Source organism: Oncorhynchus clarkii, chromosome 33, assembly GCF_045791955.1.
Source record: "Oncorhynchus clarkii lewisi isolate Uvic-CL-2024 chromosome 33, UVic_Ocla_1.0, whole genome shotgun sequence".
Lineage (NCBI taxonomy): Eukaryota > Metazoa > Chordata > Actinopteri > Salmoniformes > Salmonidae > Oncorhynchus > Oncorhynchus clarkii.
The window spans coordinates 22,427,261-22,446,863 of record NC_092179.1 but is presented as its reverse complement, the minus strand read 5'-3'; the positions used below and the strand labels follow the sequence as shown (position 1 = coordinate 22,446,863).

Below are 19,603 nucleotides of genomic sequence, written 5' to 3'. Positions count from 1 at the left end.
CGAGTCTGTAATACCTACATGTTTCAAGCAGACCATCATAGTCCCTGTGCCCAAGGAAACAAATGTAACCTGCCTAAATGATTACCGCCCTTTGGCTGTCACTTTGGTAGCCATGAAGTGCTTTGAAAGGCTGGTCATGGCTCACATCAGTAATCTCCCAGACACCCTAGACCCACTCCAATTCACATAACGCCCCAACCAATCCACAGATGACGCAATCTCAATCGCACTCCACACTGCCCTTTCTCAACTGGACACCTATGTGAGAATACTGTTCATTAACTACAGCTCAGCGTTCAACACCATAGCGCCCACGACGTTCATCACTAAGCTAAGGATTCTGGGACTAAACACCTCCCACTGCAAATGGATCCTGGACTTCCGGATGGGCCTCCCCCAAGTGGTAATAGTAGGCAACAACACGTCTGCCACGCTGATCCTTAACACTGGGTCTCCTCAGGGGTGTGTACTTGGTCCCCTCCTGTATTCCCTGTTCACCCACGATTGCGTGGCCAAACATGACTCCGACACCATCATCACACAACAGTGGTAGGCCTGATCACCGACAGCAATGAGACAGCATATAGGGAGGAGGTCAGGGAACTGGCAGTGTGGTGCCAGGACAACAACCTCTCCCTCAATGTGAACAAGACAAATGAGAGGATCGTGGACTACAAGAAAAGGTGGGTCAAATAGGCCCCCATTAATATCAACGGGGCTGAAGTGGAGCGGGTCGGGAGTCAAGTTCCTTGGTGTCCACATTGCCAACGAACTATCATGGTCCAAACACACCAAGACAGTCATGAAGGGGGCACGACAACACCTTTTCCCCCTCAGGAGACTGAAAAGATGGGTCCCCAGATCGTCAAAAGGTTCTACAGCTGCACCATCGAGAGCATCCTGACCGGTTGCATCACCGACCTGGTATAGCAACTGCTCGGCATCTGACAGTAAGGCGCTACAAAGGGTAGTGCGTACGGCCCAGTACATCACTGGGGCCAAGACTGTTATCTCTGCTACCGCACGGCGGTTCCGGAGCGCCAAGTCTAGGACCAAAAGGCTCATCAACAGCTTCTACCCTCAAGCCATTAGACTGCTGAACAATTAGTCAAATCGCCACCGGACAATTTACATTGACCCCTTCCTTCTGTACACTGCTGCTACTCGCTGTTTATTATCTATGCATAGTCACTTCACCCCCACCTACATGTACAAATCACCTCAACTAGCCTGTACCCCACCACACTGACTCGGTACCGGTGCCCCCTGTATGTAGCTTCGTTATTGTTATTCTTATTGTGTTACTTTTTATTTTTATCTACTTGGTAAACAGTTATTGAACTGCACTGTTGGTTAAGGGCTTGTATGTAAGCATTTCACGGTAAGGTCTACACTTGTTGTGTTCGGCGCATGTGACAAATAAAGTTTGACTTGAAAAGGACAACCAAGACATCCAAATTCACATCCACAAACCCAAAACCACTCACTCCTACAGAACACCCCAGAGTCTTTCTAGGGGCTTAGCCATAACTGCAGATAACCAGGCCACTCAATGAGTTAACCCGTGAAGTCATTATCCTACACTAACAACTCAGGACTAGTTACAACAGTGCATCGTTCTCTGAGAGCAGAAGACAATGGCTGAAACATTGTCTTCCCCCCCCCCCCCCCCCCTGTGTATAGGAAGAGCAACACAGAGGTCTCACATTGTTCGTGTTCCCCATTGGACAAATAAACTTCCTGGAACGACTTGTCTCAATCTGCACACAATCTGTACACATCCGGACACTACACCCCCAGGCACTCTAAACAACCACGTACACTGTCACAACGAGGGAGAGAGAGAGCGGTATATCCACACATGGGTACGTGTGTGTATGTTAATGTGTGTGTATGTTAATGTGTGTATGTTAATATGTGCATGTTAATGTGTGTATGTTAATGTGTGTATGTTAATGTGTGTATGTTAATGCATGTGTATGTTAATGTGTGTATGTTAATGTGTGTATGTTAATGTGTGTGTATGTTAATGCATGTGTATTAATGTGTGGTACCTTGCATGAGTGCAGTGATTTGCTGGGACTTCTGTGCGGGGTGTTCTCTGAGGATCTCCAGAGCTGTCCTTCCCTGGCAGTCTGTGATGTTGGCATCAATACCTGCAACAGACAGAAGACCGAAACCATGGGTCAGGCACCCAGCCGACACTCACACACGAGCAAGCGCGCACACACACACACACACACACACAAATTTAGCCTCCTGCACACACTCCCTTAACAAGTAAATGTATATACACATTTTAAAGGGGAAGCACTGTAAAGTGTTGCGTGTAGGAGGACAACGATCCTAAATAGACTCACTTGGAGTAATTTACAAGGAAAACATCCATACTGTATTTCTGTCTGACAATTTACCGACAGAGGAAGCTAGCTGTGTCCATCCTGTATCACACACACAGATTGATGGATAGAGGAGAAGGTTGGGTGGATGACATGGGTCAGACAGTACACCGGTACAGGCCTGTCACTCATCTACATAAATAAGACCCACGGACAAAAACAATATGGCTGCCCGGGGTTCCTCACAGGAAGTGCAACAAGACAACAGAGGAATCAGGAAGTGATTGAGGAAAATAAGGGGGGAGAGGAGGGGATTGTAGGACAAGACCACTCTCCCTCTCTCTCTCCATATCCTCTACTGTCCTCTCTTTCTCTCCATATTCTCTACTGTCCTCTCGCTCTCTCCATATACTTTACTGTCTCTGTCCCCCTCTCTCTCTCTCTCTCTCTCTCTCTCTCCATATTCTCTACTGTCCTCTCTCTCTCTCCATATCCTTTACTGTCTCTGTCCCCCCCCCCCCTCTCTCTCTCTCTCCATATACTCTACTGTCCTCTCTCTCTCTCTCCATATCCTCTACTGTCCTTTCTCTCTCCATATCCTCTACTGTCCTCTCTCTCTCCATATCATTTACGGTCTCTGTCCCCCTCTCTCTCTCTCCATATCCTCTACTGTCCTCTCTCTCTCTCTCCATATCTTCTCTCTCTCTATATCATTTACTGTCTCTGTCCCCCTCTCTCTCCATATCATTTACTGTCTCTGTCCCCGTCTCTCTCTCCATATCCTCTACTGTCTGTCCCCTCTCTCTCCATATTATTTACTCTCTGTCCCCTCTCTCTGTCTCTGTCCCCCTCTCTCTCTCCATATCATCTACTTTCTCTGTCCCCCCTCTCTCTCCATATCATCTACTGTTTCTGTCCCCCTCTCTCTCCATATAATCTACTGTCTCTGTCCCCCTCTCTCTCTCCCTATCATCTACTGTCTCTGTCCCCCCTCTCTCTCCATATCATCAACTGTCTCTGTCCCCTCTCTCTCTCCATCTCATCAACGGTCTCTGTCCCCCTCTCTCTCACCATATCATCAACGGTCTCTGTCCCTCTCTCTCTCCATATCATCAACTGTCTCTGTCCCCCCTCTCTCTCCATATCATCTACTGTCTCTGTCCCCCTCTCTCTCTCCATCTCATCTACTGTCTCTGTCCCCCTCTCTCTCACCATATCATCTACTGTCTCTGTCCACCCTCTCTCTCCATCTCATCTACTGTCTCTGTCCCCCTCTCTCTCACCATCTCATCTACTGTCTCTGTCCCCCCCTCTCTCTCCATATCATCTACTGTCCCCCTTTCTCTCTCTCTCCATATCATCAACTGTCTCTGTCCCCCTCTCTCTCCATATCATCAACGGTCTCTGTCCCCCCTCTCTCACCATATCATCAACTGTCTCTGTCCCCTCTCTCTCTCCATCTCATCTACTGTCTCTGTCCCCCCTCTCTCTCCATATCATCTACTGTCTCTGTCCCCCCTATCTCTCCATATCATCTACTGTCTCTGTCCCCCTCTCTCTCACCATATCATCTACTGTCTCTGTCCCCCCTCTCTCTCCATATCATCTACTGTCTCTGTCCCCCTCTCTCTCACCATATCATCTACTGTCTCTGTCCCCCCTCTCTCTCCATCTCATCTACTGTCTCTGTCCCCCTCTCTCTCACCATATCATCTACTGTCTGTCCCCCTCTCTCTCTCTCCATATCATCTACTGTCTCTGTCCCCCCCCCCTCTCTCTCTCCATATCATCTACTGTCTCTGTCCCCCTCTCTCTCTCCATATCCTCTACTGTCTCTGTCCCCCTCTCGCTCTCTCTCCATATCATCAATGGTCTCTGTCCCCTCTCTCTCTCCATCTCATCTACTGTCTCTGTCCCCCCCTCTCTCTCCATATCCTCTACTGTCTCAGTCCCCCTCTCTCTCTCCATATCATCAACTGTCTCTGTCCCCCTCTCTCTCTCCATATCCTCAACTGTCTCTGTCCCTCTCTCTCTCCATATCATCAACTGTCTCTGTCCCCCTCTCTCTCCATATCATCTACTGTCTCTGTCCCCACTCTCTCTCCATATCATCTACTGTCTCTGTCCCCCTCTCTCTCTCCATATCCTCTACTGTCTCTGTCCCCCTCTCTCTCCATATAATCAACTGTCTCTGTCCCCCTCTCTCTCCATATCATCTACTGTCTCTGTCCCCCCTCTCTCTCCATATCCTCTACTGTCTCAGTCCCCTCTCTCTCTCCATATCATCAACTGTCTCTGTCCCCCTCTCTCTCCATATCATCTACTGTCTCTGTCCCCCTCTCTCTCTCCATATCCTCTACTGTCTCTGTCCCCCTCTCTCTCTCTCTCCATATCATCAATGGTCTCTGTCCCCTCTCTCTCTCCATATCATCTACTGTCTCTGTCCCCCTCTCTCTCTCCATATCCTCTACTGTCTCTGTCCCCCTCTCTCTCTCTCTCCATATCATCAATGGTCTCTGTCCCCTCTCTCTCTCCATATCATCTACTGTCTCTGTCCCCCTCTCTCTCTCCATATCATCAACTGTCTCTGTCCCATCTCTCTCTCCATCTCATCTACTGTCTCTGTCCCCCCCTCTCTCTCCATATCCTCTACTGTCTCAGTCCCCCTCTCTCTCTCCATATCATCAACTGTCTCTGTCCCCCCCCTCTCTCCATATCATCTACTGTCTCAGTCCCCTCTCTCTCCATATCATCAACTGTCTCTGTCCCCCTCTCTCTCCATATCATCAACTGTCTCTGTCCCCCCTCTCTCTCCATATCATCAACTGTCTCTGTCCCCCCTCTCTCTCCATATCATCAACTGTCTCTGTCCCCCTCTCTCTCTCCATATCATCAACTGTCTCTGTCCTCCTCTCTCTCTCCATATCATATACTGTCTCTGTCCCCCTCTCTCTCACCATATCATCAACGGTCTCTGTCCCCCCCGCTCTCTCTCTCCATATCATCAACTGTCTCTGTCCCCCCTCTCTCTCCATATCATCAACTGTCTCTGTCCCCCTCTCTCTCTCCATATCATCTACTGTCTCTGTCCCCCTCTCTCTCTCCATATCATCAACTGTCTCTGTCCCCCCTCTCTCTCCATATCATCAACTGTCTCTGTCCCCCTCTCTCTCTCCATATCATCAACTGTCTCTGTCCCCTCTCTCTCTCCCTATCATCTACTGTCTCTGTCCCCCCTCTCTCTCCATATCATCTACTGTCTCTGTCCCCCTCTCTCTCTCCATATCATCAACTGTCTCTGTCCCCCCCTCTCTCTCCATCTCATCAACTGTCTCTGTCCCCCTCTCTCTCTCCATATCATCTACTGTCTCTGTCCCCCCTCTCTCTCCATATCATCAACTGTCTCTGTCCCCCTCTCTCTCTCCATATCATCAACTGTCTCTGTCCCCTCTCTCTCCATATCATCAACTGTCTCTGTCCCCCTCTCTCTCCATATCATCAACTGTCTCTGTCCCCCTCTCTCTCTCCATATCATCAACTGTCTCTGTCCCCTCTCTCTCCATATCATCAACTGTCTCTGTCCCCCTCTCTCTCCATATCATCAACTGTCTCTGTCCCCCTCTCTCTCTCCATATCATCAACTGTCTCTGTCCCCCCCTCTCTCTCCATATCATCTACTGTCTCAGTCCCCTACTCTCTCTCTCCATATCCTCTACTGTCTCAGTCCCCCTCTCTCTCTCCATATCATCAACTGTCTCTGTCCCCCTCTCTCTCTCCATATCCTCAACTGTCTCTGTCCCTCTCTCTCTCCATATCATCAACTGTCTCTGTCCCCCTCTCTCTCCATATCATCTACTGTCTCTGTCCCCACTCTCTCTCCATATCATCTACTGTCTCTGTCCCCCTCTCTCTCTCCATATCCTCTACTGTCTCTGTCCCCCTCTCTCTCCATATCATCAACTGTCTCTGTCCCCCTCTCTCTCCATATCATCTACTGTCTCTGTCCCCCCTCTCTCTCCATATCATCTACTGTCTCTGTCCCCCTCTCTCTCTCCATATCCTCTACTGTCTCAGTCCCCCTCTCTCTCTCCATATCATCAACTGTCTCTGTCCCCCTCTCTCTCCATATCATCTACTGTCTCTGTCCCCCTCTCTCTCTCCATATCCTCTACTGTCTCTGTCCCCCTCTCTCTCTCTCTCTCCATATCATCAATGGTCTCTGTCCCCTCTCTCTCTCCATATCATCTACTGTCTCTGTCCCCCTCTCTCTCTCCGAATCCTCTACTGTCTCTGTCCCCCTCTCTCTCTCTCTCCATATCATCAATGGTCTCTGTCCCCTCTCTCTCTCCATATCATCTACTGTCTCTGTCCCCCTCTCTCTCTCCATATCATCAACTGTCTCTGTCCCATCTCTCTCTCCATCTCATCTACTGTCTCTGTCCCCCCCTCTCTCTGCATATCCTCTACTGTCTCAGTCCCCCTCTCTCTCTCCATATCATCAACTGTCTCTGTCCCCCCCCTCTCTCCATATCATCAACTGTCTCTGTCCCCCTCTCTCTCCATATCATCAACTGTCTCTGTCCCCCCTCTCTCTCCATATCATCAACTGTCTCTGTCCCCCCTCTCTCTCCATATCATCAACTGTCTCTGTCCCCCTCTCTCTCTCCATATCATCAACTGTCTCTGTCCTCCTCTCTCTCTCCATATCATATACTGTCTCTGTCCCCCTCTCTCTCACCATATCATCAACGTTCTCTGTCCCCCCCGCTCTCTCTCTCCATATCATCAACTGTCTCTGTCCCCCCTCTCTCTCCATATCATCAACTGTCTCTGTCCCCCTCTCTCTCTCCATATCATCTACTGTCACTGGCCCCCACTCTCTCTCCATATCATCAACTGTCTCTGTCGCCCATCTCTCTCCATATCATCTACTGTCTCTGTCCCCCTCTCTCTCTCCATATCATCAACTGTCTCTGTCCCCCCTCTCTCTCCATATCATCAACTGTCTCTGTCCCCCTCTCTCTCTCCATATCATCAACTGTCTCTGTCCCCTCTCTCTCTCCCTATCATCTACTGTCTCTGTCCCCCCTCTCTCTCCATATCATCTACTGTCTCTGTCCCCCTCTCTCTCTCCATATCATCAACTGTCTCTGTCCCCCCCTCTCTCTCCATATCATCAACTGTCTCTGTCCCCCTCTCTCTCTCCATATCATCTACTGTCTCTGTCCCCCCTCTCTCTCCATATCATCAACTGTCTCTGTCCCCCTCTCTCTCTCCATATCATCAACTGTCTCTGTCCCCTCTCTCTCCATATCATCAACTGTCTCTGTCCCCCTCTCTCTCCATATCATCAACTGTCTCTGTCCCCCTCTCTCTCTCCATATCATCAACTGTCTCTGTCCCCTCTCTCTCCATATCATCAACTGTCTCTGTCCCCCTCTCTCTCCATATCATCAACTGTCTCTGTCCCCCTCTCTCTCTCCATATCATCAACTGTCTCTGTCCCCCCCTCTCTCTCCATATCATCTACTGTCTCAGTCCCCCTCTCTCTCTCCATATCCTCTACTGTCTCAGTCCCCCTCTCTCTCTCCATATCATCAACTGTCTCTGCCCCCCCTCTCTCTCCATATCCTCTACTGTCTCAGTCCCCCTCTCTCTCTCCATATCATCAACTGTCTCTGTCCCCCCTCTCTCTCCATCTCATAAACTGTCTCTGTCCCCCTCTCTCTCCTCATATCATCAACTGTCTCTGTCCCCCCTCTCTCTCCATATCCTCTACTGTCTCAGTCCCCCTCTCTCTCTCCATATCATCAACTGTCTCTGTCCCCTCTCTCTCTCCATATCGTCAACTGTCTCTGTCCCCTCTTTCTCCATATCCTCTACTGTCTCTGTCCCCCTCTCTCTCCATATCATCAACTGTCTCTGTCCCCTCTCTCTCCATATCATCAACTGTCTCTGTCCCCCTCTCTCTCCATATCATCAACTGTCTCTGTCCCCCTCTCTCTCTCCATATCATCAACTGTCTCTGTCCCCCTCTCTCTCTCCATATCATCAACTGGCTCTGTCCCCCTCACTCTCTCCATATCATCAACTGTCTCTGTCCCCTCTCTCTCTCCATATCATCAACTGTCTCTGTCCCCCCTCTCTCTCCATATCATCAACTGTCTCTGTCCCCTTCTCTCTCTCCATATCATCAACTGTCTCTGTCCCCCTCACTCTCTCCATATCATCAACTGTCTCTGTCCCCTCTCTCTCTCCATATCATCAACTGTCTCTGTCCCCCACACTCTCTCCATATCATCAACTGTCTCTGTCCCCTCTCTCTCTCCATATCATCAACTGTCTCTGTCCCCCCTCTCTCTCCATATCATCAACTGTCTCTGTCCCCCCTCTCTCTCCATATCATCAACTGTCTCTGTCCCCCTCTCTCTCTCCATATCATCAACTGTCTCAGTCCCCCTCTCTCTCTCCATATCATCAACTGTCTCTGTCCCCTCTCTCTCCATATCATCAACTGTCTCTGTCCCCCTCTCTCTCCATATCATCAACTGTCTCTGTCCCCCTCTCTCTCTCCATATCATCAACTGTCTCTGTCCCCCTCTCTCTCTCCATATCATCAACTGTCTCTGTCCCCCCCTCTCTCTCCATATCATCAACTGTCTCTGTCCCCCTCTCTCTCTCCATATCATCAACTGTCTCTGTCCCCCCTCTCTCTCCATATCCTCTACTGTCTCAGTCCCCCTCTCTCTCTCCATATCATCAACTGTCTCTGTCCCCCCTCTCTCTCCATATCATCTACTGTCTCAGTCCCCCTCTCTCTCTCCATATCATCTACTGTCTCTGTCCCCCTCTCTCTCTCTCTCCATATCATCTACTGTCTCTGTCCCCCTCTCTCTCTCCATATCATCAACTGTCTCTGTCCCCCTCTCTCTCTCCATATCATCAACTGTCTCTGTCCCCCCTCTCTCTCCATATCCTCTACTGTCTCAGTCCCCCTCTCTCTCTCCATATCATCAACTGTCTCTGTCCCCTCTCTCTCCATATCATCAACTGTCTCTGTCCCCCCTCTCTCTCCATATCCTCTACTGTCTCAGTCCCCCTCTCTCTCTCCATATCATCAACTGTCTCTGTCCCCCCTCTCTCTCCATATCATCTACTGTCTCCGTCCCCCTCTCTCTCTCCATATCATCTACTGTCTCTGTCCCCCTCTCTCTCTCTCTCCATATCATCTACTGTCTCTGTCCCCCTCTCTCTCCATATCATCAACTGTCTCTGTCCCCCTCTCTCTCTCCATATCATCAACTGTCTCTGTCCCCCTCTCTCTCTCCATATCATCAACTGTCTCTGTCCCCCCTCTCTCTCCATATCCTCTACTGTCTCAGTCCCCCTCTCTCTCTCCATATCATCAACTGTCTCTGTCCCCCCTCTCTCTCCATATCATCTACTGTCTCCGTCCCCCTCTCTCTCTCCATATCATCTACTGTCTCTGTCCCCCTCTCTCTCTCTCTCCATATCATCTACTGTCTCTGTCCCCCTCTCTCTCCATATCATCAACTGTCTCTGTCCCCCTCTCTCTCTCCATATCATCAACTGTCTCTGTCCCCCTCTCTCTCTCCATATCATCAACTGTCTCTGTCCCCCCTCTCTCTCCATATCCTCTACTGTCTCAGTCCCCCTCTCTCTCTCCCTATCATCAACTGTCTCTGTCCCCTTTCTCTCCATATCATCAACTGTCTCTGTCCCCCTCTCTCTCTCCATATCATCAACTGTCTCTGTCCCCTCTCTCTCTCTCCATATCATCAACTGTCTCTGTCCCCCTCTCTCTCTCTCCATATCATCAACTGTCTCTGTCCCCCTCTCTCTCTCCATATCATCAACTGTCTCTGTCCCCCTCTCTCTCTCCATATCATCAACTGTCTCTGTCCCCCCTCTCTCTCCATATCCTCTACTGTCTCAGTCCCCCTCTCTCTCTCCATATCATCAACTGTCTCTGTCCCCCTCTCTCTCTCCATATCATCAACTGTCTCTGTCCCCCTCTCTCTCTCCATATCATCAACTGTCTCTGTCCCCCTCTCTCTCTCCATATCATCAACTGTCTCTGTCCCCCCTCTCTCTCCATATCATCTACTGTCTTTGTCCCCCTCTCTCTCTCTCCATATCATCAACTGTCTCTGTCCCCCTCTCTCTCTCTCTCCATATCATCTACTGTCTCTGTCCCCCTCTCTCTCTCCATATCATCAACTGTCTCTGTCCCCCTCTCTCTCTCCATATCATCAACTGTCTCTGTCCCCTCTCTCTCCATATCATCAACTGTCTCTGTCCCCCTCTCTCTCCATATCATCTACTGTCTCAGTCCCCCTCTCTCTCTCCATATCATCAACTGTCTCTGTCCCCTCTCTCTCCATATCCTCTACTGTCTCAGTCCCCCTCTCTCTCTCCATTTCATCAACTGTCTCTGTCCCCCTCTCTCTCTCCATATCATCAACTGTCTCTGTCCCCTCTCTCTCCATATCATCAACTGTCTCTGTCCCCCTCTCTCTCTCCATATCATCAACTGTCTTTGTCCCCCCTCTCTCTCCATATCATCAACTGTCTCTGTCCCCCTATCTCTCTCCATATCATCAACTGTCTCTGTCCCCCCTCTCTCTCTCCATATCATCAACTGTCTCTGTCCCCCTCTCTCTCCATATCATCAACTGTCTCTGTCCCCCTCTCTCTCCATATCATCAACTGTCTCAGTCTCTGTCTCTCTCTATCTATATATATCTGTATATATATCTCTATCTATATATATATCTCTATCTATCTATCTCTCTGTCTCTCTCATATCAGAGATGCAGCAAAGAGGCCCATGATCACTCTGGATGAACTGCAGAGATCTACAGCTGAGGTGGGAGACTCTGTCCATAGGACAACAATCAGTCATATATTGCACAAATCTGGCCTTTATGGAAGAGTGGCAAGAAGAAAGCCATTTCTTAAAGATATCCATAAAAAGTGTTGTTTAAAGTTTGTCACAAGCCACCTGGGAGACACACCAAACATGTGGAAGAAGGTGCTCTGGTCAGATGAAACCAAAATTGAACTTTTTGGCAACAATGCAAAACGTTATGTTTGGCGTAAAAGCAACACAGCTCATCACCCTGAACACACCATCACCACTGTCAAACATGGTGGTGGCAGCATCATGGTTTGGGCCTGCTTTTCTTCAGCAGGGTCAGGGAAGATGGTTAAAATTGATGGGAAGATGGATGGAGCCAAATACAGGACCATTCTGGAAGAAAACCTGATGGAGTCTGTAAAAGACCTGAGACTGGGACGGAGATTTGTCTTCCAACAAGACAATGATCCAAAACATAAAGCAAAATCTACAATGGAATGGTTCAAAAATAAACATATCCAGGTGTTAGAATGGCCAAGTCAAAGTCCAGACCTGAATCCAATCGAGAATCTGTGGAAAGAACTGAAAACTGCTGTTCACAAATGCTCTCCATCCAACCTCACTGAGCTCGAGCTGTTTTGCAAGGAGGAATGGGAAAAAATGTCAGTCTCTCGATGTGCAAAACTGATAGAGACATACCCCAAGCGACTTACAGCTGTAATCGCAGCAAAAGGTGGCGCTACAAAGTATTAACTTAAGGGGGCTGAATAATTGTGCACGCCCAATTTTTCAGTTTTTGATTTGTTAAAAAAGTTTGAAATATCCAATAAATGTCCTTCCACTTCATGATTGTGTCCCACTTGTTGTTGATTCTTCACAAAAAAAATATCTTTATGTTTGAAGCCTGAAATGTGGCAAAAAGTCGCAAAGTTCAAGGGGGCCGAATACTTTCGCAAGGCACTGTAATTAAGAGGGACAGAAGTATTAGGGAAGGGGGTACATGGACTCTCTCATGACACCCACCTGAGTCTAGCAGCAGACGAACCACATCCATCTTCCCATAGAGAGCTGCCTCGTGGAGAGCACTGCCATTCTCCGTCTGTGAGAGAGAGAGAGAGAGAGAGAGAGAGAGAGAGATAGAGAGAGATAGATGGAGAGGGGGAGGGTAAGAGAGCGAGAAGGAGACCAAATAATAGAGGGCAAGAGAGGGAGGAGTGATGTGGGAGAGAGAAAGAAAATATTGATTTTAAGACATCGCCCAAGAAAACTCTTTGTACACCGAGTCGCATGGTGGAAACATCCCATTCCCTCTCCATATGGCCTGGATGCTAGTGGCATTAGTCCCTGTAGAATACATTGGTCTATTGGTGGCATGATGCAATGCAGAGAAACTGTGGGAGGGGACATCAACTTGTGGGCGCCATCTTGAATTTCCATAGTTGTCAAAGATTTAGTGTACAGTAAGTGTGATTACTTAGACACGCATTTTAAAACCACAGTTTCAGTACCTCTGACCTTAGCTGGATCTCTCACAATAACACCCAGCCAGGCTCCTGCCTTGTGACTAATTGCAACAAGCATGCTGTGTGTGCGTGTGCGTGTGTGTGCGTGTGTGCGTGCGCACTTACACACACCCACACACACACACACACACACACACACACACACATACACATACACACACACACACACACACACACACACACACACACACACACACACTATACCTTGTTTTTCCTCAATCACCAAGGTATTATCAACACAGCCAGGAAAGACCCCAAAAATCCAACACATCGACCAATCAAAACCCAGAACTGCTCCTCCTGTGTTCCAACACAACTAATCCTGGTGCGTCTGACTGACCCTTACAGTTCAAAGGTCAAAGCATGCCAATGAAAGGGCATCTGATCATCCAATACCACAGAATCCAGAAGACCAGGTCAAAAACAGGAACGTAAAAGATCCAAATCGAGAAAAGACAAAAAGCTTCACAGCGCATGGTGACATGGAACTAGAGGTGACTGGATGATGAGTTTGGAGGGAGCACACATCGAGGGACATCGAGGGACAGGAAACCAAACCGGCAGACCTTCCCCCACTTCCCCCCTCAAACCCCTTCCTGTGTCGCGTCCCATGGCGATTAGTTGGTGATGTCACTGGAAAATGAGGAAATCTATTCACAAAGAAGATTAACTTCCTATCTGTTTGACTGAAGACTGAGGGGGGGTTTGTTTTGGTGCTTTATTTTACCAAATGTTCTCCCATTGCTAGTTATGACCTTGTTTCATCGCTGCAACTCCGAAACATGACCCACCTAGACGCGCTAATTCTTAACACAGTGCTCGCATAACTTCCTGGTGACTGGGGGGCAGTATTGAGTAGCTTGGATGAATAAGGTTCCCAGAGTAAACTGCCTGCTACTCAGCCATAAAAGCTAAAATATGCATATAATTAGTATATTTGGATAGAAAACATTCTGAAGTTTCTAAAACTGTTTGAATGATGTCTGTGAGTATAACAGAACTCATATTCGTTTCATTACCAGAGAAAAATGAAATGTTGATTAATCGCTCAGCACTAGGAGTCACGTGATAAGCCAAGGAAAGTCCACCAGGCCAAACCCTCCCCTAACCGGGACGGTGCTAGGCCAATTGTATGCCGCCCTATGGGGCTTCCAGTCATGGCCGGCTGTGACACAGCTGGGGTTTCGAAACCCAGGCTGTAGTGGTGCCTCAGCACTGTGATGCAGTGCCTTGGACCGCTTCGCCACTTGGGGCATTTCAATACAGTTTGACACTCAGGTTCAGATTAACTTTACAGCTTGAAGTATAAAGGTGTGTGTGTGTGTGTGTGTGTGTGTCAGGGAGGTCTGAATGTGTGTGTTTATATCCAGCAGGCTTAACTTTTGCCCTTGGTTCTCTACCTGCCTACAGAGCAGCAGGTCTCTCCATATAGAATCCCCTCATCATTGGAGAGAGAGATATATATATACAGTGCCTTGCGAAAGTATTCGGCCCCCTTGAACTTTGCGACCTTTTGCCACATTTCAGGCTTCAAACATAAAGATATAAAACTGTATTTTTTTGTGAAGAATCAACAACAAGTGGGACACAATCATGAAGTGGAAGGACATTTATTGGATATTTCAAACTTTTTTAACAAATCAAAAACTGAAAAATTGGGTGTGCATTTTTTCCCATTCCTCCTTGCAAAACAGCTCGAGCTCAGTGAGGTTGGATGGAGAGCATTTGTGAACAGCAGTTTTCAGTTCTTTCCACAGATTCTCGATTGGATTCAGGTCTGGACTTTGACTTGGCCATTCTAACACCTGGATATGTTTATTTTTGAACCATTCCATTGTAGATTTTGCTTTATGTTTTGGATCATTGTCTTGTTGGAAGACAAATCTCCGTCCCAGTCTCAGGTCTTTTGCAGACTCCATCAGGTTTTCTTCCAGAATGGTCCTGTATTTGGCTCCATCCATCTTCCCATCAATTTTAACCATCTTCCCTGTCCCTGCTGAAGAAAAGCAGGCCCAAACCATGATGCTGCCACCACCATGTTTGACAGTGGTGATGGTGTGTTCAGGGTGATGAGCTGTGTTGCTTTTACGCCAAACATAACGTTTTGCATTGTTGCCAAAAAGTTCAATTTTGGTTTCATCTGACCAGAGCACCTTCTTCCACATGTTTGGTGTGTCTCCCAGGTGGCTTGTGGCAAACTTTAAACAACACTTTTTATGGATATCTTTAAGAAATGGCTTTCTTCTTGCCACTCTTCCATAAAGGCCAGATTTGTGCAATATACAACTGATTGTTGTCCTATGGACAGAGTCTCCCACCTCAGCTGTAGATCTCTGCAGTTCATCCAGAGTGATCATGGGCCTCTTGGCTGCATCTCTGATCAGTCTTCTCCTTGTATGAGCTGAAAGTTTAGAGGGATGGCCAGGTCTTGGTAGATTTGCAGTGGTCTGATACTCCTTCCATTTCAATATTATCGCTTGCACAGTGCTCCTTGGGATGTTTAAAGCTTGGGAAATCTTTTTGTATCCAAATCCGGCTTTAAACTTCTTCACAACAGTATCTCGGACCTGCCTGGTGTGTTCCTTGTTCTTCATGATGCTCTCTGCGCTTTTAACGGACCTCTGAGACTATCACAGTGCAGGTGCATTTATACGGAGACTTGATTACACACAGGTGGATTGTATTTATCATCATTAGTCATTTAGGTCAACATTGTTGACATTGGTCAACATTGTTAAAAAAGTTTGAAATATCCAATAAATGTCGTTCCACTTCATAAATGTGTCCCACTTGTTGTTGATTCTTCACAAAAAAATACAGTTTTATATCTTTATGTTTGAAGCCTGAAATGTGGCAAAAGGTCGCAAAGTTCAAGGGAGCCGAATACTTTCGCAAGGCACTGTATATCCTAATTCATTATTCATTCAAACGATGGGCTTTAATGTAATTATGTTACTAAGTACTAACACACACAAACTGCTTTTTACCCCACCATCTGTGGGACTGTATGTCCATGTCGAAGCACAGATCTGACAGTGTGGCTTTTGGGGGGGGGGGGGGGTGAAGAGAGCGAGGGCAGGGGTGAAGAGAGAGAGGGCAGGGGTGAAGAGAGAGAGGGCAGGGGTGAAGAGAGAGAGGGCAGGGGTGAAGAGAGCGAGGGCAGGGGTGAAGAGAGAGAGGGCAGGGGTGAAGAGCGAGAGGGGCGGGGTGAAGAGAGAGAGAGGGGAGGGGACAGGAGAGAGAGAGAGGGGACAGGAGAGAGAGGGGTGGGGTGAAGAGAGAGGGGAGGGGACAGGAGAGAGAGGGGTGGGGTGAAGAGAGAGGGGTGGGGTGAAGAGAGAGGGGAGGGGTGAAGAGAGAGAGGGCAGGGGTGAAGAGAGAGAGGGCAGGGGTGAAGAGAGAGAGGGCAGGGGTGAAGAGAGAGAGGGCCGGGGTGAAGAGAGAGAGGGCAGGGGTGAAGAGAGAGAGGGCAGGGGTGAAGAGAGAGAGGGCAGGGGTGAAGAGAGAGAGGGCAGGGGTGAAGAGAGAGAGAGGGCAGGGGTGAAGAGTTAGAGGGCAGGGGTGAAGATCGAGAGGGACGGGGTGAAGATCAAGAGGGGCGGGGTGAAGAGCGAGAGGGGCGGGGTGAAGCGCGAGAGGGGCGGGGTGAAGAGCGAGAGGGACGGGGTGAAGAGCGAGAGGGGCGGGGTGAAGAGCGAGAGGGGCGGGGTGAAGAGCGAGAGGGGCGGGGTGAAGAGCGAGAGGGGCGGGGTGAAGAGCGAGAGGGGCGGGGTGAAGAGCGAGATGGGCGGGGTGAAGAGCGAGAAGGGCGGGGTGAAGAGCGAGAGGGGCGGGGTGAATAGAGATAGGGTGTGTGAACTCAGGAACACCCCGTACTACTCTCATCCTTGTCCCTCTCTGTTCCCCATCAATTATGCACTTATTTTAATAACCACATCATTCCACCCCCCCCCCCCCCCCACACACACACACACCTACTCCGACCGCCCTCACAAAGACACACGCTGTGCGTTGCTGTGTTCTGCTAATATTGCCGCAAAACCATATTCAGAAAGAGGTTGAGTAGAAGGAAGATTGTCCTTAGATACTGTACCAACTCATTAAAAACACAGGAGACAGGCTTGAAACATTCATTACAAGGAGGGAGTGTATCTTGAGCTAAAGAGACAGTCAGATTTACTGGAGCAACATCTGCAGGAGGGAAGAGAACTGTTACAAAGCTGAAGCCTGGTTTCACCCTGACTACCATGTGATGCTAAATGCATCATACAGGGATCATTTCTATATTTTGAAAGTTACATATCTTGAAAACTTGATTGCTAACAAAATGAAACGAATACAAAAATACGTTTTTTGGGAGGAGTTTTTCTTTCAGGCTGAGTTGAACTTTAGCTCACCTCTCTTACCTCCCTCTACAGGAGAACATGTTGTATTGAAGGAGAAATGCAGAGTGACCCCCCCAACAACACACCTGCAGAATAAAAGCTAACCTACGAAACCATTCCTCACCCCCCTCCCAACCCATACCCCTAACTCCACAGTGACCCCTAGACCGCTGACCTGGGAGTTGACGTCCATGCCGGCCTCCAGCAGGGTGTGCACGGCTGAGTGGTGCCCATTGCGGGCGGCCAGGTGCAGGGGCGTGTGGCGCCTTGTCCCGTGGCTGCTCATCAGGTTGGGGTGGGCGGTCACCAACATACAGACCACCTGGGAAGAGGGGGAAGGGAGGAGAGGGGAGGAGAGAGGAGAGGAGAGGCGAGGAGAGAGGCGAGGAGAGAGGCGAGGAGAGAGGGGAGGAGAGGGGAGGAGAGGGGGAGAGAGGAGGAGAAGAGGAGGAGAAGAGGAGAGAGGAGGAGAGAGGAGGAGAGAGGAGGAGAGGGGAGGGGAGAGGGGAGGAGAGAGGGGAGGAGAGAAGAGGAGGAGAGAGGAGGAGAGGAGGAGAGGAGGAGAGAGGAGGAGAGAGGAGAGAGGGGAGGAGAGGAGGAGAGGAGGAGAGGGGAGTAGAGGAGGAGAGAGGAGGAGAGAGGAGGAGAGAGGAGGAGAGGAGGAGAGATGAGGAGAGAGGAGGAGAGGAGGAGAAAGGAGGAGAGAGGAGGAGGGGAGAAGAGGAGGAGAGAGGAGGAGAGGAGGAGAGAGGAGGAGAGGGGAGGAGAGGAGGAGAGGAGGAGAGAGGAGGAGAGATGAGGAGAGGAGGAGAGGGGAGGAGAGGAGGAGAGAGGAGGAGAGGAGGAGAGAGGAGGAGAGGAGGAGAGAGGAGGAGAGAGGAGGAGAGGAGGAGAGGGGAGGAGAGAGGAGGAGAGGAGGAGAGAGGAGGAGAGAGGAGGAGAGGAGGAGAGATGAGGAGAGGAGGAGAGGGGAGGAGAGGAGGAGAGAGGAGGAGAGGAGGAGAGAGGAGGAGAGGAGGAGAGAGGAGGAGAGGAGGAGAGGGGAGGAGAGAGGAGGAGAGGAGGAGAGAGGAGGAGAGAGGAGGAGAGGAGGAGAGAGGAGGAGAGGAGGAGAGAGGAGGAGAGAGGAGGAGAGAGGAGGAGAGAGGAGGAGAGGAGGAGAGGAGAAGAGGAGGGGAGAGGAGGAGAGAGGAGAGAGGGTTCAAGCCCAGAGGACAGGAGTTCTAAGATCTAAATGTGGAGTTATTTGATACAGGCCCTTGTCCGTTACTACAGTATTACATACAACATTGTTTTCAGACCGTCAGAACCACAAGCCAAGTCAGGACTAGACGTATGTGGACACCTGCTCGTCATTTCAAAATCATAGTCATTTTGGAGTTGGTCCCCCCTTTGGTGCAATAACAGCCTCCACTCTTCTGGGAAGGCTTTCCACTAGATGTTGGAACATTGCTGCGTGGACTTGCTTCGTTTCAGCCACTAGCGCATTAGTGATGTCGTGCACTGATGTTGGGCGATTAGGCCTGGCTCGCAGTCTGCGTTCCAAAGCTGATCGATGGGGTCGATGGAGTTGAGATCAGAGCTCTGTGCAGACCAGTCAAGTTCTTACACACCAATCGACAAACCATTTCTGTATGGACCATGCTTTGTCATGCTGAAACAGGAAAGGGCCTTCCCCAAACTGCCACAAAGTCGGAAGCACAGAATCGCAAAGAATGTCATTGTATACTGTAACGTTAAGATTTCCTTTCACTGGAACTAAGGTCTTAGCCCAAACCATGAAAAACAACCCCAGACCATTATTCCTCCTCCACCAAACTTTACCGTTGGCACTATGCATTGGGCCAGATAGTGTTCTCCTGGAATCCACCAAACCTAGATTTGTCAGTCGGACTGCCAGATGGTGAAGTATAATTAATCACTCCAGAGAACGCGTTTCCACTGCTCCAGAGTCCAGTGGCGGTGAGCTTCACACCACTCCAGCTGACCCCTGGCATTGCGCGTAGTGATCTTAGGCTTATGTGCGGCTGCTCGGCCATGGAAACCCATTTCATGAAACTCCCGACAAACACCCCTGATGCTGACATTGCTTCCAGAGGCGGTTTGGAACTCGGTGGTGTTTCAACCGAGGACAGACGATTTTTACGTGGTACACGCTTCAGCACTTGGTGGTCCCATTCTGTGAAATTGTGTGGCCTACCACTTTGCATCTGAGCCGTTGTTGCTCCTAGACTTTTCCACTTTACAATAACAGCACTTATAGTTGACTGGGGCAAAAATTTGATTAACTGACTTGTTGGATAGGTCACATCCTATGACAGCACCATGTTGAGTCACTGAACTCTTCAGTAAGGCCAACCCCCCCTCTCTCTCACTACCAAATGCATTTATAAAAGCCTTGAAAAATATCACAAATTGGTTTTACAGTAACCCGGCCTAGACCACAGAGAGAAAGCAGAATCAGAGGCAGAGGCA

At 49.2% G+C, this 19,603-nt stretch overlaps 1 protein-coding gene across 2 annotated transcripts in view; it reads right to left on the bottom strand.

Annotated features, from left to right (window-relative positions):
• The window catches only part of LOC139393225 (ankyrin repeat and sterile alpha motif domain-containing protein 1B-like), a 366,701-nt gene that overhangs the window by 224,883 nt on the left and 122,215 nt on the right, over nt 1–19,603 (bottom strand). For both annotated transcript variants that reach the window (XM_071141673.1, XM_071141674.1), the window contains exons 5-7: nt 17,304–17,450; nt 12,244–12,319; nt 2,055–2,156 (exon numbers count right to left, since the gene is read on the bottom strand). In XM_071141673.1, the coding sequence (XP_070997774.1) occupies nt 2,055–2,156; nt 12,244–12,319; nt 17,304–17,450 (325 nt within the window). The remainder of the gene's footprint in view (nt 1–2,054; nt 2,157–12,243; nt 12,320–17,303; nt 17,451–19,603) is intronic.